The sequence below is a fragment of the Cottoperca gobio genome, chromosome 21 (genome assembly GCF_900634415.1).
Source record: "Cottoperca gobio chromosome 21, fCotGob3.1, whole genome shotgun sequence".
NCBI lineage: Eukaryota > Metazoa > Chordata > Actinopteri > Perciformes > Bovichtidae > Cottoperca > Cottoperca gobio.
The window spans coordinates 19,177,849-19,203,260 of NC_041375.1; the positions used below are offsets into that span (position 1 = coordinate 19,177,849).

At 39.6% G+C, this 25,412-nt stretch overlaps 1 protein-coding gene across 1 annotated transcript; it reads left to right on the forward strand.

Moving 5' to 3' along the window:
* Window positions 1-2,267: 2,267 nt before the first annotated feature.
* On the forward strand, window positions 2,268-10,875 carry shox (shox homeobox). Its single transcript, XM_029459405.1, has 6 exons — window positions 2,268-2,661; window positions 3,538-3,557; window positions 4,337-4,545; window positions 7,755-7,812; window positions 7,988-8,076; window positions 10,168-10,875. The coding sequence occupies exons 1-6, from the start codon at window positions 2,426-2,428 to the stop codon at window positions 10,411-10,413; spliced, it is 858 nt and encodes a 285-aa protein (XP_029315265.1). The 5' UTR covers window positions 2,268-2,425; the 3' UTR covers window positions 10,414-10,875.
* The last annotated feature ends 14,537 nt before the right edge of the window (window positions 10,876-25,412 follow it).

The following is a 25,412-nucleotide window of genomic DNA, read 5'->3' on the forward strand; positions in this document are numbered from 1 at the left end:
ACTAATACTGACAATAAATAAACAACTGAATAATTGAGAATAGCATGACTGTTTTTTTCCGGGAGCGCACGTGCAGCAGGGAAGGCGGGGTGGTGGGATCGTGTGGAATGAACGGCAAGTGAAAATATGATTGAGGCCCCTTTAAAAGTTTTTGGCCACTAAACTGTAGCGACACCAGCGTTGGTGCGTAAAGAGCATCCCTCCTGGATTTCTTCAGATATTCCTCCAGTCTGCTACTGATTGGACACCACATGCTTCAAATCTGTGAGATTACAAGCAGTAATTGTTGTAATATTTTTTGTTTTTTTAAATAGAGCTGGAAAATCTACCGTTTCAACTGGTGTTGAACAAAAAACTAAATAACATCAAATGTGATTTAAAAAAATATTTTCAAAAATATATACATTGTAATATAGGCTACGTTGTCTTATTTTAATTGGGTACTGTGTTCGTCATTCATATTAAACATGCATAGCCTATAGGCCTTCTGGCGATATGTTTTCTTTTATTATTCTGGATGAATATTTTGTTGCACTAAAGAATTGTAAATGAGCTTTCGAGTTAGATACACCGTTCAAAACACAATGCTTAATAGATTAAAAAGATATCCTAACAATAAATGTAGTTGTATCTATGCTGGTTAACAATTTATTTATTTATTTAGTATTATTTTATTTATTTTATAAGTGTTAGAATCAGTTTTTTGGTTTCTGTATGTGCACATGTTCTCTTATCCAGCACTGAGATATTTAAAATGACGCATTAAAATGACCGAACAAACAACGATAATCTCTTTTTCCGCTCCCAGAGTTGGAAGGCACGTGCAGTTGCCGTGCGTAAAAGTTAGGTATTTCCTGTAATTTTTTTTTTTTTTAGGAAGCCCCTTTTGCTGGATTATTTCGTTACACGCACGTGCGCCTTTTGTAAAAGCCACTTTATTGTGTGGTGATATCGAGACACACGACTGGGAGCGCAGATTTGCGTCTTAAAGAGGATTTAGGTCTATTAACAACAAAAGGCGCAGTTCATGGCACAAGGGAGAGACCTCGACTTGTGCGTCAGCCGCAGTGATGTGAAGCGGGCTCACTGATAAATGGAGAGACATCAAACCGAGTCATTAGAGAGCTGAGATATGAGACTTTCACAGTGGCGGGCCGCTCAGGGCGGCAGACCCAGGGGATCACACTCCTCTCCCGGCCTTTTGTGTTTGTGTGCTGGACTGATGAACGACACAGATAACGTTAAGCCATTATGGGCTCACTTATTCCCATGAAAATCCTGTAAATAGGGGGAACATTTTTTTTTTTTTTATACCTATGCTGATATTGATTTGTAGCTCATATTTGTAACCGGAAACCACAAAGGATTACAAGTGAATACTCAAAAGGGACCTGAATTTACAACAGTCAAATATTAATTACAGCATCATCCCATGATTATGTATCTGTTGCTGTTAAATGCTGGCTACCTTTCCTCGCGGTTTCCAGTTTGCATTCAGAAACATGTTTTAAGAAGGCAGATAGAGCTAAAGATAACTTTAAAATGGGAAGAAATTAGAATTTTCTTGCACTGAATTGTGTGGAAAACAAAGGGATGGGGCCTAATTCAATTTGACTAATATTAACTGAACGTAATTGAAGTCTGTTGTGATGTTTCAAAAATATGTAGGATTGAGCAAAACCATATATTTTCAATTAACTAATCACTTTACATTTTTTTATTGATATTGTTGAATTGTCCATGTCTGCGTTTTTAGACTTAAGAATTGTGTGCAAACTCCACATTAGAGAAGTATAAGTCCTCTCAGCTGATACAACAGAGGTTATAGGTGGTTTATGGACCGAGTCGCGCACAGATTAGCTTTCAAACACATTTGTCAACTCAACAAACACCAACAAAAAAAAATCATGGGGCAATCCCACAAACCCAGCATTTGTTTCTCCTAATCGCGTTAATTAAATTTTCGCCGAATTAATTAGACATAACAGCCATATACAGCCTCCTCGCAGGAGAGAGCCACCGTAGGCATTTTAATGACCCAGTAATTCAATTAACCGCCTCCATCAGCTCCATCATTGATTTGTGGAAGAAGAAGGAAAAAAAGCTGCTGAAAGTTGAATTCTGCAAAGTCGAGCTGGCCTGTAATTGCTCAAGACACAGAGATCGGAGGGAAGAGGGGGTGGGGGTGGGTGGGGGGGCTGGGCTGAGGTGGCCGTGTATAAATAGTGTGCTCTCAAATACACAGTCACAACAGCAGGAGTGATCTCACCTCCTCTCCACCCCTTCTATCTATCGCTGCTGCCAGCCTCCAGAAAAGAGCGTAGGCTATCCGTTAGCAGTTCTGGTATAGAGACGGTAAGGTATATACTGAGCATTCACGGTGGATTTCCCTGTCCAGGACCACTACTGAGCGACAGAGCCGACCATGGAAGAACTTACGGCATTCGTGTCGAAATCTTTCGATCAGAAAACCAAGGAGAGCAGCAAAGAGAGTATCACGTACAGGGAAGTTTTGGAGAGCGGCTTGACAAGGGCGAGGGAGCTGGGCAGCCCGGAGACAAACCTGCAGGACATTACGGAGGGCAGCCACTGCCCGGTGCATCTGTTCAAGGACCACGTCGAGCATGAAAAGGAGAAACTGAAGGACTTTAATGTTTCGAGGTCGGACTGAAGGTAAGGTTTTTGTTTTAATTTTAGGAACATGCTCCGTAATGTTTCGGTAAAAAAAATGTCTCAAGTTCAGTTGTTTTTATATCGATAGCGACGTTTCTGTTTTGTTTTTTACAAATCCCCACAAATGCGTAACAATAGTTTACATAAAGGTGCGCGTTTATTTGAAGTATATTTACAAAGTTAACACATTATTCTGTTGTTGCAATGTACATTTGACATGGCAGGAGGTGGGCCCTTCGTCTGATCGCCGTTTTAACTATTTGATGATTGTTGTCAGACATTCAGTCTTTGGCCAAACTAAAAATTACATTTATATTTCTTATATATTTTTTACAATAGGATGTGATAATATACGTGGTGTTTAATACTGAGTTCAACCATGGTTTAATAGCAATTTAACATGTTTTGCCAACACGAACATATTTAATCTCTATAATATTCCTATATGAAGCATTATAAAGTATATAGGAGCCTTTCCTACTCCACTTTATTTTCTTTTATCTCTTACAGTGTTGTATGAATTCTTGAAGGACATTTTATATTATATTTGGCATCATTTAAAAGTTTAACCGCAAAACTATTGTAACTGTAGTCCCTTTTAAATCCACACCCTGTTGTCATAGCCTACTGCTTTAGATGATACACCAGAAAGTCAAACTTTCAGCACTTAAATTCCTGTAAATTTAAAAATCTTCCTCCGATCACGCTCTTAAAATGGATCTGCCTTCTGTTTATTAATGGATTCAACAGCACATAACACAGAAGAACAGGCCTCTGTTCACTTAACAGTGAGATAGTGTGCAGTGGGAAGAATTTAAGACAATTAGTGAGTAATTCTAACTTGTTTCTACATTTATCTTACAGGCAGAGCGAAAAGCTGCCTTGTAGGCTATTCTTTTATATCAATGCAAGCTAATAAAGCAATACTGGTTTTGTGTCTAAACGATGGGATTAGAATTAGATCATTTGATGTTATATATCAAACATATTCAATATTAAAAGACTTTCAGGGGTGGAAAATTGCATCACGTCAGCTAACTACAAACACAAAGATGTGACCGAACAAGCCAGTAATTGCAGCATGTGTGTCAAGTCTGTTACTAATAATACATTATAGTACAATATAGTACAGTATAGGCTATATAAAAAAACATAGAAAAGCTTATATACCGACAGCGTATTACACTATAAAATACAGACATTTTAAGGATTTAATAAAAAAAGGAAATGAAATGTTAAGACTGATTTATTTATTAATAGCCTGAAATAACCTCACTCTGTTTTACGGAAGCGAGTAATTAGGCCTAAATCTTCTCCATTTAGCCGGAGCTTAATTCTCTGCTCTTTAAATCGCTTATACCCTTATTAGGCTTACATGCCATGTATAGACTGATTTACTTTCATAACGGCACTGACATTACAGCACTGACTTATGGAGGCTGGAAATGCAGCCACAGGCCTCTCTCTCTTGAAGAAATAGGCGGTGTAATGTGTGTGTTGCTCCCAAATTGCCAGGCCTTAGGCCCCTGACAGGGCCCAGTGTAGGGAGCCAGTAATGTGCATGTGTGAATATGGAAAGAGAAATAGTGTATGCTCATGTAACTCCTCGAGGAAGGCTTAAAGTCCAGAATTTAAACGCATCTTCTCTTGGACCGTGTAACAGGGATTTACGAGTGTAAGGAGAAAAAGGAGGACGTGAAGTCGGAGGACGAAGACGCACAGAGCAAACTGAAGCAGCGGAGGAGTCGCACTAACTTCACCTTGGAGCAACTGAACGAGCTGGAGCGGCTCTTCGACGAGACGCACTACCCGGACGCGTTCATGAGAGAGGAGCTGAGCCAGCGGCTGGGACTGTCCGAGGCCAGAGTCCAGGTGAGGATCTCCTTCTTCCTCTTCTTCTTTCTTTCTCCCACTTATCTGATTCAAAATGGCAAACACGAACCTGCTATTTGAGCAAGAATCGATGTTTTTTCTTATAGGGACTGTGTGTTACTGTGGCAACATATTGTTTATATTTCGTCAGACTATTATAGATCTCATACATCAGGTGTGTGTGATTTGTTTTGTGTCATGGCGACATGTGGGAGTTTTGTTGATGATCTAATCAGTCCTTTATTTATACTACAAGACAATCTAAAAATAGTGTGCCACATGAAAAATACTTTATGGATTTACCTCAAAATGATTCGCGCATTTTAACACTTAATACACTGTTAGGGAAATATCAGCACTGATTATACAACGAGGCAGTTATTTTTTCCCCTTTCCTTTTCCTTTTTAATAATCCAGTTTGATGAATTTGATCTCATGCTGATCATGTTTTTCAGCTTGTAAACAAATATTAGGCCTGCAAGCGAAAAAAACCTGCGTGAGCCACATGACATGTTTATATCATAAAAAAAAGGTTTTGCTTCAATTTTGTTGTGATTTATGAGATCATTGTGTGTGTGTCCTGCAACATGCAGAGAAATATAAATAAATAAAAAACCAAATGTCAATATCTCATTAGTCTACAAGCAGGATGACCTTACACACCTGAGAGATAAATGATGCAGACTCTGTTGTGAAAAAGTCTAACATATTCTTATACATTGCATATGTGGATTTGTTAAATGTCTGTGGTAGTTTACTCAATAGTGTAATTTTATAGCAATCTATGATTTTTCATTCTTCGTGGTGTCGTAATAACCCTGCAGGAGGTTACACTTTTTTTACTGTGACAGTTCAGTATAACATTGTACAAATATTTCTGCACGATTTAGTGGATCGTTTAGGATTTGTAGGCTTTCAGATTGAAATGAATCCACATTTAGATTTTGAATATTTAACCACATGTGTCCGTGCCTTCTGTGACGTTAACAAGTAGTTAAAATAACGAAAAAAAGAAACGTCTATACTCCTTTTTTTTTTATAGAGGGAGAGTTCAGTGATATCAAACACGTGTGAGGTGCTGTAAATCATCCGGGATGTAACAACCTTCTGAACTTGCAGCAGCAGGCCTGTAGAGCCAACAGCCTACGATCCGAGCAGCCTTAGGGGAGAAAGAAAAAAAATCCAAGCAATGATTAAAATGAATGAAGAGCCTGAATGGCTGCTTCAGGGGACGCGCTCTTATGTCAACTCGTATCGCTCCTCATTTTCTTTGTAATATCTGCCATTGGCTTGATGTAGTGTCCCCATAAAAACAGATTAGAAATAACTCAATTCTGGCCCAACTCTGCTGCTGTTCAGCTATCTAATCGGATGAATAAAACCCGTCATAGAGTTTTATAAGCCCACCGACTACCATTTTGAGCTCGGGCTTGGTTGACAATACGGGATACCATTGCAATTATCACTAATAAAGTTTATAGCATGCGCATTAAAATAATGTATGGCGTATATACTTAATACACAGCCTGACTGAGTGGGTTTTATGTCATCAAAACGACAGACAGAACCCGTTGATGGTCTCTTCTTTAAAAATAAAGCATTTTAAAAGTCTTTTTTTTAGGCACGGGGACATGTTGTCTCCAGATTTAGTGAGAGTGAATTGCAGCAGGGTTGTTGCAGGCTGTGAACCTGCGCTCCGAGCAGCTGTCAATGAATCTAATTGAAAGTTATGAGAGCTTGGTGAGGAGCAGGCAGTAATTCAGTTAGGACTAATATCTTTGGGTTTCTGGCGCGCTGCTAAATTAAATGTCATTATTCACTGTCTCTAATAAAAAATCAAAAAGGAAATGAGATTAGGGTATTTGTGAAGCGCATCATTGAGTGGCCCTTAATGAAGAAATAACTGTCTGAACCAGTGTAGTTCACTTTGCTTAACATACTGGCACGTAATTGGAATTGATCCTGGGCCCGTCTAATATTAGCCTTGATTTATCTGAGGGATTACTGTGCGTCTATGCAAAATCACGTGGGATTTTCATAAACACCTTTTCTAGCATCACTTAACGCTGTAGAGCTGATCACTCACCGCCTATACATTCATGATAAATTACAATATGTACCTTCATTTATAATAATAATAATAATAATAATAATAATAATAATAATAATAATAATAATAATAGTTTAATTGGGGGGGAAAACACCTTACATTTATGCTATTTCAATCTCATGCTATTGCAAAAAATATTCCTATGACGTCTCTATATTGTGATGTTTATATGAATTTCTATTTATACGCTCAGTTTTTGAAAGAATGAACAATGATTGTTTTTTTATTTCCGGCTTTTCTGCCGCGTGTCTCAGTCACTAGTAGACAGTTATTGCAGTCCCATCGACACAATGCTGAACGCCGATCCACGCATCTCAAAATGGCTTCACGGCACCTTGAGTCATCATCATCATCATCAGTCTGCGCCCTTTGTGGTCCCGCGACCAGCCGCTAATTTCGCATCTGTAAATGATAATCATTGCGGGGGTCGAAGGGGAGGGGAGATAATGTTATTCACCGAGGCAAATTAGGTTGATGATGATTAACAATAGACCGTAGCCTGCAGCCTGCAGCTTCAAAGACAGGCAGCTAATTGGAAGGTGGTTAAGGAAGTTTTTTAATCTCTCTTTTTTTTAAAGATATGTTGACGGAATATCATCATAGTATTCTTATAAGATTCCTACACGGTCTGTGGAGATTGTGGTGGCTGTACTCGTTGCAGTCAATATAATATTTATTTTATTTTAACCCTCTTAGAATTTATTGTGAAGCTAAATATCACGTTTATACCGACTTTGTGGTTGTGCTTCAGGATGTACTGGGGTGTGCTTTTGTCAATTTGCATGACATTTTTGACACTTTCTATCCTAAATGTATATCCTATAAACATTTATATATTTTTTTTATTACTTCAATTTAAAGTCATTTTTATACAAGCAGCTAAATAACATTTATTTTGCTCATGTGTTACCTACAGACTCTTTTTATTTTTATTGGTTTCAAATAAGTGGCCTGTCTGCCTGGCCATCTAATATGAAAAATATTATTAAAAAAATTAGAAATTATATCAATTACATGTTTGGTAAAAACTGGATTTAAAACTATATGTTTTTTGTTTTTTGTTTTTTTTCTTATAGATAATTTGCTTTTTCAATTACAGGTGTGGTTTCAGAACAGAAGAGCAAAATGTCGAAAACAAGAAAACCAAATGCACAAAGGTAAATTATGCTTTTTATTTTATTACTCTTTAATGATCTTATTTATATTTGAGTTATTTTAGTTTTGCAATTTCACACTTTCTGTTATTGCATGTGAAAAAACCCCTCTGATCTTCTCATCTCACGTAACAACAACTGTCTGGCTGTCTGACAGACATCTTTCCCTTCTCTCAAGGTGTTATCCTGGGCGGAGGCAGTCACCTCGACGCATGCAGAGTAGCACCCTACGTCAATATGGGTGCCCTCCGGATGCCCTTCCAACAGGTAGGACACCGTTCTTTTATTAAAGCTGACAAAGCTTTAAAAATGTAGAAGCATCCAACCAGGGAACACAAACTCAGGCCAAATTAAATGTGGAAAAGTTAAACAGGCAGACTGAGTTGCAGAAAAAAAGATGACTACTCAGCATCTTGTAATGAAGGGCTGAAGACGGTGGAATCTATAAAAAACAGGTCAAAGTGAGTGTAAGTTGGAGGTCTGTTGTGGTCAAAGTAGGCCTTTCTATAGTTATACATTCACGTGTGTGTGTGTGTGTGTGTGTGTGTGTGTGTGTGTGTGTGTGTGTGTGTGTGTGTGTGTGTGTGTGTGTGTGTGTGTGTGTGTGTGTGTGTGTGTGTGTGTGTTTGTGTTGGAGGGGGGGGATCAGCTCAGCTCAGACTTCAGTGCACCTTTCACCTCCTGGCAGTGTGGAGAGGGTTGGGCTGTACAGTGAGAGGAGAGGTGGACAGACATTTGATCCGCTGCTATCTGCTTTTGCGTCCTGGTAGCTGTGTTGTCTGCTTGACCCTCGTGAAAAGCAGCGGCCTAATTAAGCCAAGAGTGCGGCAGCCGCAAGCACATAAAAGAGATGATGAAAGCGGGGAATGGAGTGGGCTCTGATGGATATTGGCGTTGAGCTGCACTGGCAGGGGTGGAGGCTTGAGGCCTGCATACCGAGATAGACTCGCTGTTTGAGGTTGAAATAGGCAGTGGGCACGAGCACAGACTGCACTGATATTACAATGCAGCATACGCATATAAAGCAAGTGAACGGCTACTGGTTTGGTTGGTTAAGGTGCAGGATTTGTAACTGCCAAGTCTGAGGGTCGAATCTGTCCTGAAACCTTCGTGTCATACGTCTCATCCTTCTTCAGTAGCAACCAACAAGTAAGGAACAAAAGGCTGAAATCTTAGTGAAAACAATAAAAGCTGCGAGTGTGCATGTGTGTGACAAATGATGGACATGTGTGTGTGTGATACTAACAGGACAAGCACGTCAAACGTCCACCACCTGTTTTGTCAGGGACGGATCAGTCTCCATCATGTCCCCCAAACAATCCACCAAAGCAAGTTCTTTTAGAAGTGCATTTGGTTTCCCATCAATGCTCAAACATTTGAATCAGATGTATTCGCACTATACATTTGGAAATGATCAGTCACAGCTGCAGTTTGTTTCCCGATTGTTGGTAAATGAGATGTGTGGAAACGCTTGTTGTTTGCGGGAGGTTTTGTTTGGATGCCATTGCAGCGCTGCTGGGCAACGATACATTTGTGGTTTGGATTAATTTTCCCTTTCATTTAACAACTTCAACGTAAGTCATTTTCAGTCATTTTAGGCCAATATGAAAGGGTGCAAAGTGAAAAAATAATATTTAGTCAAGTTAAAACTTTGACTTTATATCGTTCTATTTTGGTTGGAGAGGAAAGCATGAAATACTTTAGTTTTCCCACTTCTGCCTGTGGTGTTTGAAACACATGAGAAATGGCAACAGGCTCAGCTCTCTCCCTCTGAAGTGAGTGGATGCTTAATTTTCACCTACTTCTTATAAAATAATTGCCAAGAATGTGAAAACTGATATTCTATGCTCCTTATGGTTTCTTTTTTTCCCTTGACTCAGGAATATGTCTGGATAAATATTTATAACTCCAAATATGTGAATATCTTTTTAGTGCAAAATTGTTTATTTATGCAATTGAATACATAATCAGGATAACAAGACTGCATATTTCCAAGGGTATAACTGAGTCCTCAGTCTGAATTAAACAAATCTGTTCTGGGTCCTAGAAAGACTTTGATTCTGGACGATTAAATTGGATGTGGTGTCTGAGAGCAATGTATGATTCATTAACTTTTAGAATAGCTGACATGAAAAAAAGGGCTAAAGCGCAGAGTGCAGCCCTTAACTATTTTCTTAGAAAACACACTGTAAGCAACAGCCTTGAGGGAGTAACATTTGAGGGGGAATTTAATACTGTCAGACTGTGAAACCTAAATCCTTAACACACACACACACACACACACACACACAACCACACACACTCAGAAGGCCTGAGGCGCCCAATGATGACTAACTTTGTGTTTTGCTGTTTCTGTAGGTCCAAGCCCAGCTCCAGTTGGACGGAGTCGCTCACTCTCACCCCCACCTGCACCCTCACCTGGCTGCTCACGCTCCCTACCTGATGTTCCCACCTCCTCCGTTCGGACTACCAATCGCATCGCTCGCCGACTCGGCCTCTGCAGCAGCGGCGGTGGCAGCAGCTGCCAAAAGCAACAGCAAGAACTCGAGCATCGCCGACCTGCGACTCAAGGCAAGAAAACACGCCGAAGCTCTGGGACTCTGACCCCTGCGGGCTGCCCCTCCGCTCGCCTGATGCCCATAATCGCCTCTCACACAAGACTGAGCCTGTGAAAGGGCCGTGACACTCACAGCTAAAACTAAACTAAACAAAAACACTAAGTGAGAATGAAAGAGAGGAACACATACAAAGAGGGGGAGAGAGAGTGTATGTGAGAGAGAAAGGGGGAGAACAGTGGAGGAGGAAAATAAAAAAGGAGGAGGGAGCGAGAAAATTGTCACAAAACCAGCTGCCAAAACAAACCACTTGTAGAGAACGGTAATTAAATACCAATGAAATCACCTTTTACTTTTCGCCCCAACAGGCAGGACTTCTGCGGGGCCAGTGGCTCAGTCCACTCCAGGCACAGATCACATCCCAAGGACCGTACAAACACATGTGGATGTCTGTCTGAGTGCCGGGCCGGGGCCCGTCAGACCAGAAGACGTTAGAACAAAGCTAACTAGCAGGCAGCAGCAGGGCCAAGCTGAGCCTCACTGACGCTGGCTGACGCCGGCTGCCGCCATGTTGACAATGCAGGGGGTTGAGCATGGGGAAACAGACCCAAACACCACCTCACCGAGGCATTGCAACGGCTCTCACCTTTACATCCTCCCCCGCCCCACCTTCACTAGAAAAATGCAGAAAAAATGAAAACATTAAAAAAGGCCATATTTGTCTCCAACCACTGTGTTCCCTGCTGCTGCCAAGTGCATGAGCTCTAATGGAGGACTGTTCCGGGACTGGTCTTCATCCACACCTGACATAAACGCTCAACAACAGTTTTTAACACTGCCATTCGACATGCCCACAACCCCCGCGCCCCCCCACCCCCTCCCCACCTACACCCGCAAAGTGAAAGGTCTCCATTACGGTTTGATATCCTTCTTCTTATGGACTTGTGCTATAACAAAAAGCAACACATCTTTCCTTTGCTGCGGAGGGAAGAGGTGTTATTCTGTGTTGCTGGGCATGTGTCGGCGAGACGCATTTCTCCTCACAGCGTGCTCTCTCTCTGTCTTTATTTCTTTCCGTTTGTTGTGTTGTATCCTGGGTAAAGAAGTGAAGATAGCCTTTGCACTTCAGGTCTTGTATGTGAGTGTTTACAAATGGCACTACAAGCAGATACTACTTTACTAATTAAAGGGGGAGGGGGATTTGATATTGTCATGTGTTCAACAAAAAGGACATTATCTTGGATAAAGGGTATACATGCGTTCTTTTTTCTTTTCTTTTTTTGTAATTCTGAAAATATGAAGAAAGCATCAGTCAAACTGAAATGCAATGGTGTGCAGTTTAAGTGCAATACTGTAAATAGCAAAAAAGTAAAAACAGCTAGCAGTTAATCCTCAACGATAAGGAGACCCAATGATTTTTCTGTTGGAGTGTTGAATTTCTTTACCAAACACACCAGTTTTTCTACAGCAGTGTATATTTTGAGTTTGAGAACAGTCAGTCATTACCAGGTACCATATCCCACGTCACCTCCTATGTACAACAAGCAGTTTTGTATACATCAGGTGCAAAAGTTTTTTGAATGCTGCAGATATTTGTCTCCGCTTCTAAATACTGTAGTAAATTAAAAATCTTTTGGCTACACTGCTTACATTAGAGAAATGCATTTACTTTTGGTTTTTGGCGAAAATGTTCATAATAAAACCAACAAATCAGCATTGTAATCCAAAATCAAGCGGTTGTTTACATTATGATTAACCTAATTCTGCATGTTATATATGACATTTCATCATTAATTTCCTAATAATTCAAACTGCATTTTACAAATTGTTCCAGGCAAAACAGAACATTTGAATTGTTTTGAAATTGAAAGATTATTTTGACAACCTTTGAACACTGCTGCCAGAGCTGCGCTAAACATGTAGATCTGCTGAAGATCTATGTACCTCTAACAGTCTCCAAAAAAACATTTTCTCTGTTAACAGACCTCCATTTAAAATTGTTTATCTATGTCTCCATTTTAAATTAAACATATGGGTGTTTTATTTATTATTTTGTCTGAAAGTTTATGAAAGATGAAATCGTTGAACTACAAGTGTACATTTTTACATGGCTTTGCATTTATTTTTGTATGTTTTTTTTAAGTGTTAAATTTGAATTAGGAGGTGTGGCTGTAGTGCATTGTTTGCCGAAAAAAAATGTAGTGTGTCCGAGTTTACAAACATTTCAGGGATGGTTGAATTGAACAATACTCCATGGAATTTGTTGTACCCATTAAAATGATTATCATTTCATATGCAAGCATGCCTAAACATGAATCATCGTACAGTTTGTTTTTCCCCTTTTGATTCGCAAAATATGAATGTACATCTTGTACAAGTAAACTATCAATAAAGTTATAAATATTTGTACTCGAGTTTTAAAATATGTCTACCACTTGTTAAGCTGCACGACGATCTGCAAAGTGATGCAAGGCTGCTGTGGAAACTTTGTTACTCAGTATTTACAAGAGCCCAAACCAGACGGTAATCCTTGTAAATGACAGAATTAAAGACTGAATTAACCACATTCTCATGATAGTAACAGCAATCCAGAGCTAAACTCCGGGACTATTTACGTCCTAATGCAGATTCATGCTCTCTCCGTGTCTCGCACCGTGCTGTGGCTGATGCTCGGCAACTGTCTCAACCTGTGGATCAATATCAATATCTGTCTAGAGTTGACATTCACATTGACTCTTCGTCTTAGCCGGCCCAGCTCATCACATCCAATCTGAGCCACACACCAGCACGGAAAATTGAGCTGCTATAAAATCCAGATGCACCCCTAATCTGGGGGCCCCTACATGGTACATCTCTCTGCCTGTGTTCGTCAATATGACACAGATAGGATTGGTATGGAAAGTGGGGCTGTAGCGTCGTCAAATGGAAGCAAAATGGCTGTTACCGGAGTGGAAAGCCTATAAGTGTTGGGGGGGAAAATAGAAGGCAAGCAATAGATTTGAGGGATACAGTATATATGACGTGTAATCTTCTTTGAGCTCGGAGCTCAAAGAGCATCTTTTCTCCTTGTTTCAACGGCAATGATTAACTTTGAGCGGATGACATGAGAAGGTCAAGAGTTGGCGTGTGTTCATCAGCTTATACATCTAAAGTCAACCGCCACACACACACACACACACACACACACACACACACACACACACACACACACACACACACACACACACACACACACACACACAAACCCACTTGCTTGCTCCCTCAACTTGTTCTTTCCACACATACTAAATTTTGCAAATCTAAAATGGTCGGCAGCTTTTCTTTTTCCAAAGGTATTAGCTTCCTCTGGGAGCTTAATTCCAGATGTGTGTACACAAAGTAATTACACCATGTGGTATAGTGGCCTATTGTCTGAACCCCATGCAGGAATTAGCCCAAATGGCATCCCGTTGAGTGCCGTACCCCCTAGAAGGTCGCTGCGCGTTTAATTTGTACCTTGTTGCTCATACATCAAGATTGAGTGATATAGTCGCAGACTGATGGCTCCGTATTTACCCAGTGACCCCTCTGGCTGGGACCTGCTGGGGCCAAGTCTGGAAATAACAGCATCCTTTTATGTGTACTAATAATTAACATGGCACACACGGCCATCCATCAACCACCAATGAGCCATGGCTGCTTTGTCAACATGTTCAAGCACATAACGCTATTTATGTTGGCCACAAGTGAGACACACACAATAATATATTAATAGTGGAGTGTGTGTGTGTGTGTGTGTGTGTGTGGTGATATTAAGTAGACGGCTATGCTTCATATTACATCTGGTTTTATAGCTGAGGAGCTTTTGCTTTTTCTTGTTTCTCAGTGGTTGTTGTTTTTAGAAGAGAATCAGAACACATTCCTGATTGTCCCGACCTCTGGTGACTTAAAGCATTCTTTAAAAAGCTGATTTCACATGTACTGCACTCTAGGCTGAACTACAGTGAACGCTTTCAAGTATTAAATATTAGTTTTGACCTGCAGAAAAGTCAGCACATTGTATATTTTTCTTTCCGTATATTATATAGTCATCGTCAATGTCGTCCACTTCTAAATCTCCACGAGCACGGACTGCACAACATGCGAGGCGCAGAAGTCTGAGTCTCGGTGCTACGCTGCGCTAGCCTATCAGAGGTCAAGTGCTCAGGGGTCACGTGAAAATAGTTTTTATCACAGTTCATTCTCATAATCCTCTTTGAAATGTCACACACAACTATGATCAGAGGGAATGTGAGTTGTCGTAGCCTCAACATAAAGCCGGTAGTGGTGTGAAATGACAGAACATAGGCCTGAGAAGACAGTGAATATTTAGCACGGAGACATGAAGCGAGAGCTTTTGTCATTCTGAATCACAATAACTTCAGGGGCTCCTTGTAACAGCTCTGAAGAAAAGAGCTTTTTTTTTTTTGGTTTATCTGAGAGTTTTTTTTTTTTTTTTGTGAGCCAACTTTGTGGTTCTTAAATCCCAAGTAAATCTTGTTCCGGCAGTTTCAGTTGTAGCTTGAAGTGAAGCCACCCAGAGAAACCTCAGCTGAAAACAATCGAGCTGAAGTGCTGAAGTCACTACGGCCGGCCGAGGATCAAAGGCCCTCTTTCATCCCAGTTTGTTTGGGCTGGGGGGGGGGGTATTGGCTTTGTTGGCTAATGCTCATAAATGTATCTGGAGTCATCAACAGTGCAAAACTATATTAAAACTAACATTTTAAGTCTGGGTCAACACTTTTTTTTCTTTTTTTTTGTGCACAAGAGACGGAAAGTGTCAAGAATCCAAACTTCGAAAATGGAGGAACGAAAAAGAAATAAAAACAGAGCACTAGGTTCACATTCCGTTCAGCCGTTTATGTTACACTCATTAGCAGTTTATTTTCAGATCAAGCGTTCGGCTTGTATTATTATAATTCAACTAAGTTATCTAATAAAAACACTGTATTTTCTGTCCTCTTGCAGTCTAATGCCCCATCGACATGGGCTCATTACTAAATGTATCACCTCCATCTATAAACACAGAGACTCTAAAGTCTCAAAATAAATAATACGATCATTTAAGTTTAATCTTTACATCTTTTTCTGTCTTTTATCAAGCTCCATCACACTCATTTATTGCATACACACATGTGATTTATTCTACTTTAATTGCAGTAACAGATGTAGTAAGAGATATGGGACTGTGTTTAAGTTGTTGTGAGCTACATGTTTTGGTTTCGGGATTTAATCTTCTGGTTAGTTCTGGTTAGATTGGGTTTCTCTGTTAAGGAGTGTCGTAGCAGCTCCATCCAGTGGGCTCAGAGTATCTATGACCGGAGCATTTCCATCTCTGCTGGGAGGATCCATCCAGGAGTCGGGAACCGAATTAAAGATTAAAGTGCCAAGTCACGTGGCAGCCAAAGTCAAAGTTTATTCTCAGTCAAAATAATCAAACGAGCTCGCATAAATACAGAATATAATGGATTTATTTAGGTGGTTTTTCCAGCCACAGTAACACAGGATTTGCTACAACTGTAGAAACATTCACTTCATGGAAGACATTTAGACTTGTCACAGTAGGAGAAAGCACAGATGTAAATAATAAAAATGAATGATGGCTGAATTCCATTTAGCTGCTTCACACTCAGAGTCCTGGTGTTGTGCATGCTCACTGTCTAACTGTCATGGCTCACTGGGACATATGCACAGAACAGAGCCATCATTAATGTTATGAGTAATACTTGTGCTTTTCCTAGTATGACAAGACAAAATATCTGCTGTAAAATAAAAGGTCAAATGAAATGACTTGAAGGGCCATTGATTGAAATTAGAAAAATAATATTTCCCTGTCACATGTTTTTAAAACAGAAAATGTATATATTGCTTTATGTGGTATAATAATATTAATGATAAGTATACAAATAATGTAGTACAATGTTCCTGCTGCTGTTTTCTCTGGTTAAGTTATGACTAAAAGTGAGAGGACCCCTCTGCTTCCCTCCAGCATTGTGTGAATACAACAAATATCTATTTTAATTAGCAAGCATAAATCATAATAAATAAACAAAGTAGTCGTTCAATATTGTGAAAGTTGCTCCACAATGAGTGATGATCATTTTTATGAAGAATGTTAAATTAAGCGAACTTCGATGTAAATGGTTGGAGCTGAAATTAAAATAACTTTGTTGTGTGAGTTGATGGACCGACTGCAGAACTTGTGATGACATTAGACATCAGAGTCTTGGCTCTTGTTTTCACCGACGTTTATTAATGTCTTTGAACTGCCCACAGTCTCTGAGAACACATGAACTATTGTCAAGTTACTTTTCTTTCAAAATAAAACTGCTTCATTTTGAAGGGAAAACACATCCCAGAAACATTATGCACTATTGTTTTTCTTTCTTTCTGTTTTTGTTTTACACTGCAACATGGTGGATAAGGCACAAATAAAGATTCAGCAGCAGTTTAAAACCATAATTCATTTTGAAATGTCCTCTATTGAAGTGCTGAGTAACAAACACTTCACTTAGAGCTGTTTTCAAAAATATGTTTCTTAAAATGTCAAATCTCTTTATTGGAGTCTTCTTCAAAGCTTTTTTTTAATTACACAACTTCAAACCAATATTTAGACAACAAATTTACCCAGAGAAAATAACCATTGCATATTAATGTGATCAATAATCCCAAATAAACTGCACTTTTATTTCCAGCCATGCTGCTCGTCTATCTGAGCTGCAGTTCACTGCAGACAACACACTCTGTTGTGTGGCACACACAGATTAGACGATAGCGTTTGGCTTGTATGCACAGACAGTTTAGGTTATTGTGTATATTTCCCCACATTTTTTTTTATCTAAATGGGAACGCAAATATGATTAAGTTGAGAAATTGAAACAGATGTCAACAGTAAATGTTTGCGAACCATCCCAACAGACCATCAGAGTGAATTCCAAGACTATTAGCTTTAGTTAGCGCAGATTGCCAGGAGGTCTCAAATTCACATTCCTCATCTAAGTGCATGTTCGTCCAGTTGCACAGTTAAGAAGCAGGTGGTCCAAAGTGAAGTTTTAATTGCATTTGTCACAGTGAGTGAATTAGAAGGATCGGTAAAGTTAAAGAGAAAATGTAAAGATGAAGAAGAAGAAGAACAAAGTGAAACAGGTTTTATTTATGTAAGCGTTCTCATAATACATTGGAAAGATTTCTCTAAAGTTGCGCCAAACTTTTGTGAGACCGTACGCAGAATAACTTTCCAGCTCATGTTTTTGTGGCTTATTATCACACTCAGTCACCCAGAGTGCTTCATGCTAATCTGGACTAAGGCGGAGCAAAGGTCAACCAAAATGATTTCTCCTTTCAACGCTGGGCTTGGAGATTGTTCAGAAGCTTTTTGTTTTGATGTGGCTCAGCAAAACATCTGTTTGACAGACAATTAGCTCTGATACAGTTCCAAAGCCAGGGAAAGGGACTTTGCACCTTGTTAAAAGACTCCTCTACTGACGGGGGCTGTAAGCATGAGCCGAGTTTGGGGGAGGTGACAAAAAAGTATGTAACACGATCGCAATTTGATTCTGATCAGTTTTTTGTCTACACGTGTCCATATAGTGAACAGTATCTTTCAATGTGTTGAGAAATAAGTACAAAAACTATGTTTGGGATTATTACTGCCAATGATGATGTTACAATAAACATCAATATGTTCTTTCTTGATGTTTTTAAAACATTACAGCACTTTTGATTGGGAGATAATGCACCTTGTCATCTGAAAATATCGTTATTTGCAACAGTGTATGTGTTTTAAAGGAAACATTATGGCGTCTGGATATATATTTTTTTAAATCAACATGATGAGGAAATGTTGTTATTTAATGTATCTGGCCAAGTCACCAATTGTTAATACTGAATGTATCAGTACAATGTTCACTAACAATGAATTCAATTGGTAAAAATCTCATATTCTATCCGCTCGTGAGATTAATAAACGTTTTCATTGTTATGTTCAGGCCCTTGGTTAAGGTTTGGTAAAGATGCTAGTCTTGGTTTTACACAGAACAAGTCTGCTTTGACTTGAAGCACAAAAGAGCGCATTAACATTTAACATATAGCACTTTTGTTGCCTAAACTTAACCACACGCAGGACTTAGGATGTGAACCTCTGGCTGCGGGGTCACAGTCCTGCTCTTTACGATCATCATCTCAAAAATGTTGCCTGTGAACTTCCAGGCAGAGATTATGTTTCTCACCCCAACGTAATTGGGAAAACAAATTAGTAGTAGATGAGCGTGATTTTTAGGGGGGGGGAGGAAGGGTTTTCTCATCATAAACCTGCGTTGCTGTGTGTCCTCTGCAGGGTAACAGGGAGGAGATTTCAGCAGAAGGAGCCTTGCAGATTCAGGGCAATCAGACACAGGTTGAATGGTAATGAAAAAGCAAACAGCCTACCACTGCAATTTGTGCTGGAAACCATGTTTGAGCAATTGCAGCGGTGCTCTGTACTCTTCTCCCTTCAGCCCCGCAAACAAGGAGCACTTCAGGGAAAATAATTATCTGTCATTTCCAGTGTGAGGGTCAAATGCATTTAGATGCAAATGAAAACAACTTGCAGTTTTGGAATCTTGCTAATGAAATGGAAAAATGCAAATACGCTGCAGAAAACATTTTTACTGCGATCAAAACTATGTGATCACTTGCAGCGTGTTTGGGAAAGTAACAAGCAACGTTGTGCAAAGTTTTGGCTTCTCAGACTAGAAAGAGGATTATATGAACAAGAGAAGGTTGACCGTGAATGTGTGTTGCCTGTTTCGGAAGCAACCTCAGTGTAGAACAATGGGCGAAAGAGTTGGTGCGAAATAAAGATGAAATGGTAAATGAGTGAAGCTACATTTCAGCTTTAATCCCCCCCCCCCGCCCGTTCAGCATGAGTCATTTAGCATGAGTCCTTCGCTGCAAATCCACAAAGAGATTTAAGTGTGGATGAACAGATTAAGCTTTTGAGTCTCTGGTCTAAACACGTACTTTCCAAGGCCAAAAGGTCAGACCTGACCGAGTGAATTCAGATTTGTGTCCTCAGGGAACATTTTGGTTGTAGGAAATGTGATTTACATAAAATATGGTCAGCAGCTCTCTGTGTGCAACAATGAAAAAGTCTCAGAAGCCTTCAGGACTGCAAATCAGCCTAATTTGGATCTGTATAAATATCTAAAACTATGGCTAAAAAATGTTTCTTAATACTAAAATGACAGGCTTTCCAGGAATTGTGCCTGTGACAGAAATTGCTGAAATGTAGAAAGCTATGTCAATAGTCTGGCAGTTACACATTCAAAGGTAGACAAATATTGTCTGTAAAGAGGGCCTCACTGACAGATCAAATGTATCGCCTTACAAAATGTGACCTTGTGAGTGAACGGCTGAACGACTCAACAATTCTTAACTAACGTTCAGCTGAGACGTAACTCTAAATGCGGCACATAAGCATTTATTAACAGACTGTATAAAATGACTGGGCGGGGAGGGGAGGAACCTTATGGTTGACTTTTTAAAAGAAATACTCTCCGCAGCATTGTTAATATTTTCTTTGGACCCTCCCCTTGCAACACCCTCCACTCAACTCATTTTAAAATAATATGACAGCAATGAAATGCTGCAGCTCGCTTCGCCTTTTAATAATTAAAAGTGCACATGGTGTCCTCCAGTTTAACCTTTAATATGTTAATGGTTTACTCTTACTCACATTATCGCCTCAATATTGCAGAAAAGACGCGGTGAACTCAAACATAAGTACAAATATTGCACCTCAAAATTGTAATTAAGTAAATGTACTTATATAATAATGTGCTCTCTGGAAATATAACATTCAATAAGATACACATCTATCAGGTTTATACTGACCCCGTTAGCGACTGGTTGATTGAGATGTGTGGAATGCATCCCTTATTATTGTCTGACACAAAATCAATCTTTTTAAAATATGTCTACCTTTTTTGTTCTGGGATGAGAAACAAGTCAAAGCCCTCCTCTACCATCCCAAATATATCGTAGCGTTACATTCCTTCATCAAAAAGAACAATCAATAACCCTAACCCACTTTCTGACCCCCTCTGTCATTTTCAGTCCCTTAAACTGATCAATCTGGGAAAAAATAGTTTGATGAAAAAATAGCTTGTGCTACTTTATAAATTTGGGTTGAGAAACCTTCCTGCTTTTGTCACTTCAGTAAATATTCGTCATGATCAGCAGCGCAAATGAGAACGAGTAATGCAACTGGTACAATGAGCCGACACAATGTGTAGCAAATTAATCAGACTTGGCCCAGGGCACGCTCTGGAAATATGATCTCATTTGACCAGACGGGTCGGAGCTCCTCTCTAATTATATCACAGTACAACACCGCGACCCCTCATCTTTGTCGTGGTTATTAGGAAAATTAAAAAAGCAACTTCACCAGCGTAAGCACTTCTGAATTCTCATCGCAAGTTTCAGTGTTTGTCCAGCAACTCACTCGGCAACAATTCATATTTCTTAATTTATGAATTATGCATGTTTTCCCTCTAAATAGAAAACAGATGGATTGCAGAATTAACTTGGACCATTTGAGCTCAGATAATGATTTTATGCAAATCAAGATACATTGAGATGTATGTTTACAAAACTGACAATACAATACTGAAATGACACTGATCTAAATAACAACATAATCTATGAGATGATCTTTGTTTGTATATGCATTATGGAATGATCTTTCATAATTAAAGTTAAACACTAATGCACGGGTTTGAAATAAAAAATCAATAAATAACATTTGACTTCAACAGCACTGTGTGTGTACAGTATATCACACACTTCTGCATGACCACTGTGCTCATATCTCCAGTCTTCTTATGAGCACAGTGCAAAGCGGCGTTAAGATATAAATATGGATATAAATGGGACAAAATGCATTCAAGAAAACAAAACAATCCCCATGACAGCCCACTGGGGGTCATCTCCAGCCATGTAAAATAACAATATGTCATATACACACATCTGACCTTTCACCTTGCAAGGATTTTACTGGCAAAGTGCAAAGCCTTTAGGGGGGGCACCCTGACTTCCAGAACACACTCTCTGCACAATGGGTTACTTATTGCTCCCGCTTAAGGTGAAGAACGGGAGAATATTTCATACGATAAAGGCAAATGGGTCTATAAATTGCCGGAGGGAACGCTGGCTTTCCTGATTGCTACTCATCTCACTGTTTCCCAGATGTTTTACGCTCTTCTGACTAGTAATCAATAGCTGCACATGCCGCCTCTCAGCCAGCACTGGTCTTTTATAGTACGCCTAAGGAGTAGTTGTCAGTCAATGGCTGCCTTATAAATAGACTGATGTTGCATGTGGACAGATGGATGCTTTCCGTGTCAATTGTGTAAAGCCACAGTCCAAACAGTCAGCTATTGTTGTTTCACAAGAAGCTTTTTTTATTGTGGATATTGTGCACTATCTGATTAAAACTGTGTGCAAAACATGTGAGAAGTTGATTTAGTTTAAAACATAAACTGTTCCCTGTCGCCCGTATAGAGGTTTATTAGTCGTAACTAATGGCTGTAATAATGAAAAAGGGTAAACTTCATTGCTTACTAACTAAAAGTTGTTCTCTTCCATGTTTACAACTCATCTACAAAGAATTAGCAAATGGTTTATAAGCCATTTGTAAAGCATTTAAAACATCATGTGAAACCCAAAGTGGTACCAATAAATCAGCTGTTTTAATTTCATGTAAAGGACACAGTGGAGAACATAAACCAATCTGTCAGCTTTGAAAAAATCGTCTTCTCTACAGTCGGTGTTTACAGGCATTTGTATGGACACCCTCGATTCCAGACACTGCGGTGATGATTATCCACCAGTGAAAAATACATCAGTAAATCCAGCAAGGCTGCTGTTTGCTTTGAAGAGAACAGAGTATCTAATTACCCTTATTTACAGGACACTTCTGAGTTAAGCATCATATTATCTTGCAGTGACAGATTCACTTGCCTAATAAAGATGATCATTAGGATTTTCACTTCTCCAGCTATGCCTCATGCATATTACTGTTTTCTGCTGACAACCAGATACACGCGAAAATACATCTTTGAAGTAAAGGGCAGAGGACCCTATCGTGAGGTATTATGGATGTGTTGGAGGAATTTATAGAGTGTTATTGACGCCTACAAACCCGCAGGGATGACACACACACACACATTAACACACTAACAAAAATGAATGTACTGTATAATCGCCCTCAGAAAGAACTAAGAGTGTTTTATTTTTGCCCGGCTGAGCTTGATAACTGTTTCTATCAGCACAGCAAATAAACGTCGCAGGTACATAATGTGGGACACGCTGATGAAAAAGAATCGGCCCTGTTAAGTTACTGTACTGTCTGTCCCTACAGGCATGCTTATGCTATATTGATGAGCAAATTAACACGGTTGGATTTGACTGGAGAAGCTTCTATTAGATGATGCCGTGAAAGATGAATTCAATTGTGATTTGGAATAGCACAACCCACACTAGATGAGTTTCAGTGGGAGGGAGGAAATTGGTTTCATGCTAAATTGAGTTGTGCTTGTTATGATGAATGCTCAGCGGCAAATTCGTTCGGATTAAATTTATCATCCGATGCTTATACGTGAACTCGGAGGAAATATATGACCCTTCTTTGGAAAACAAACACTTATCTAATCTAATACGTAATCCTGCTTTGAATTCTTTGACTGAACCTGTTTAGTTTGGACGTTAAACTTGATGAACTCTTCCTCCTCTCTGCTGTTATTTTGAGACCCAATTAGATGTACATATCCCACACAATGCTACAGTTTGTCCAAAGGGAAGAGGCGTGGGAGAAACACATAGTGGTTTATCCGCCAACACACTGCACTGGGCATGGTGCATATCAATAAAAGCAGTAACTAATAATACTGGCTGCAGGTATTCCTTCCAACATCAGAGGGAGACGAGTGCAAAGGTTGTTTAATCTTTTATAGATCCAGTTTGAAACAGCAATTGCCTCAAAGAAAGACTGAGTGAAGAACCAAAGAGTTGGATCCAAAGCCAGCATGTGTTCGCGCGCACCGTGTGTGTGTGTGTGTGTGTGTGCATTTGTTCATGTGTTTATGTTTGTATCAATCATGTACATGTACTGTGTGTATTGTGTGTATACCATGCCCCAGCAGTGTAACTGGCCTGTTTGCAACAATCTTGCCTTGTCTTTGAAATTGTTTATGTAGGCACATTTCCCTACGGCCAGATGGTCAGCCTTTCTGAAGCCCCCCCCTCCCCTCCTCATTTGCGATTGCCCTATGCGATAGCACCCAGCAGGCCTGAGAACACAGGCCTAATGTTCTGGATGGATGGTGTCATGAAAGAAGACAATTATCAGGCAGTGAGCGAGGTCTCCCAGGGTTATGGTTTTAGTCAGATCATTTATTTTATGTAGTTTTTGAAGCAGGAGCTTTAAAGTTTAACAGCCCTAGGGTTCCTTTTGCTGTTTTTCTTTTCCAGAGCCCTGGCTGTGTGTATTTGTACAAGGGGGTATTGCTGGGAATAAGGTTTTTGATGATCTAATTGGCTATTATTGAATGTTTTCAGGCAATAACATTGTTTTTTTTTGTTTTGTTTTAAGGTGTAGTACGTGTGATATTGAATCGACTTCATGCAAGCCCTTTCTACACCCTTCAGCATGTTGGCCACAGCAGCTGCTGCTTTCATACACTAGAGAAATAGAGATAGATAGATAGAAAGAATTGGAAAGAGGGGGATGGGTTGCTTAGAATTACTTTTTTTAGTTTTCTTGTGGATTCTGTAGATTTACTCTCACTAGTCAAACGTCCAAATGACAAGGAATCTGCTTCAGACACTTTAAAAATGCATTTGTAATACAACAGGAGTAACCGAGCTGAAGTCACGGAGGGATGACGGGTAGTTGTTGTTCTGCAAAACACAGGCAGCGCCAACAACTATACTATTTGAACTTGGTCGGTACAAAAGGAAATACAAGATTAGCACCTGAACCTATCGTGGCACAGATTTTCTCCTGAACATCATCATGAAAGGAGACACAGGGGGAACTTTTTTGATAGTGGCCCGGACTATCACAGACAGGCTGGGGTGGTTTCCTTCAATAGCATTCAATTTCTCAACAATGGACCTGATTTCACTTTATCTTTTCTGACATGGTTCTGAAAAATACAGAACAATAGGTGTTAATATGTAATGATATTCTATTTCCATTAACTTCAACCTACGGTAGTTATCCTAATGTCGATTAAGTAACAATAACAACAATTTAAGATCTGTAACAAAGTCTTGCATCACTTTTAAGTTTTGTCACTGAATTCTATATCCTCAGGGTATGAATCGATCTCTCTTTTGTTGATCTGTTCGTTTTTATCGATTTGTGGAGCATGACAGCTCACCATGACCCCCCCGCTGCTTTGCTAACGCTATATTTTGTCTGATAAGAATGATCCTTTTGTCCAGCAGTACTATGGTTACTTCTATACTGTATGTAGGTAAGAAAGAGACAGATAGAGAGAAAGTACATAGATTTAGATGAGTTATTAACAGGGTTGAGTTCTATGTATGTCTTTATATACAGTATAGGGTTAAGCATCTGGGATCTGATCGCTCTTTTAGCTAAAGCTTGATGGTGCCCCTTGATGATGTGTGGGTGTGGTTATAGTGAGATGTCAGGTAGGGTTAGGGTGTAGTGTGGTTACTTATGGGCAGAACAATCAGCTATAAATAATTCCACTCTAAGGTGACTACCATGGCACGGGTAGTACTGGTAAAATGATGAAAGGTCCAGCAGATTTAAAAGCCACTAAATCATCTGGCTGTACAAGCTTCTAAAAAAACTCTGTGCCTTCAGTTGCTACCGACAAGAAAAGGTTGCAGGCCTTACCTAAATGCCCGCAATGTCGCTCACACGCGGTCCTTCCTGGAGTTCGGCGTCGACTTTAGTTCATTTAGGTTAACAAATAGACTCAGAACCCAAATTCTTCAGGCTGTGAGGGTTATTAT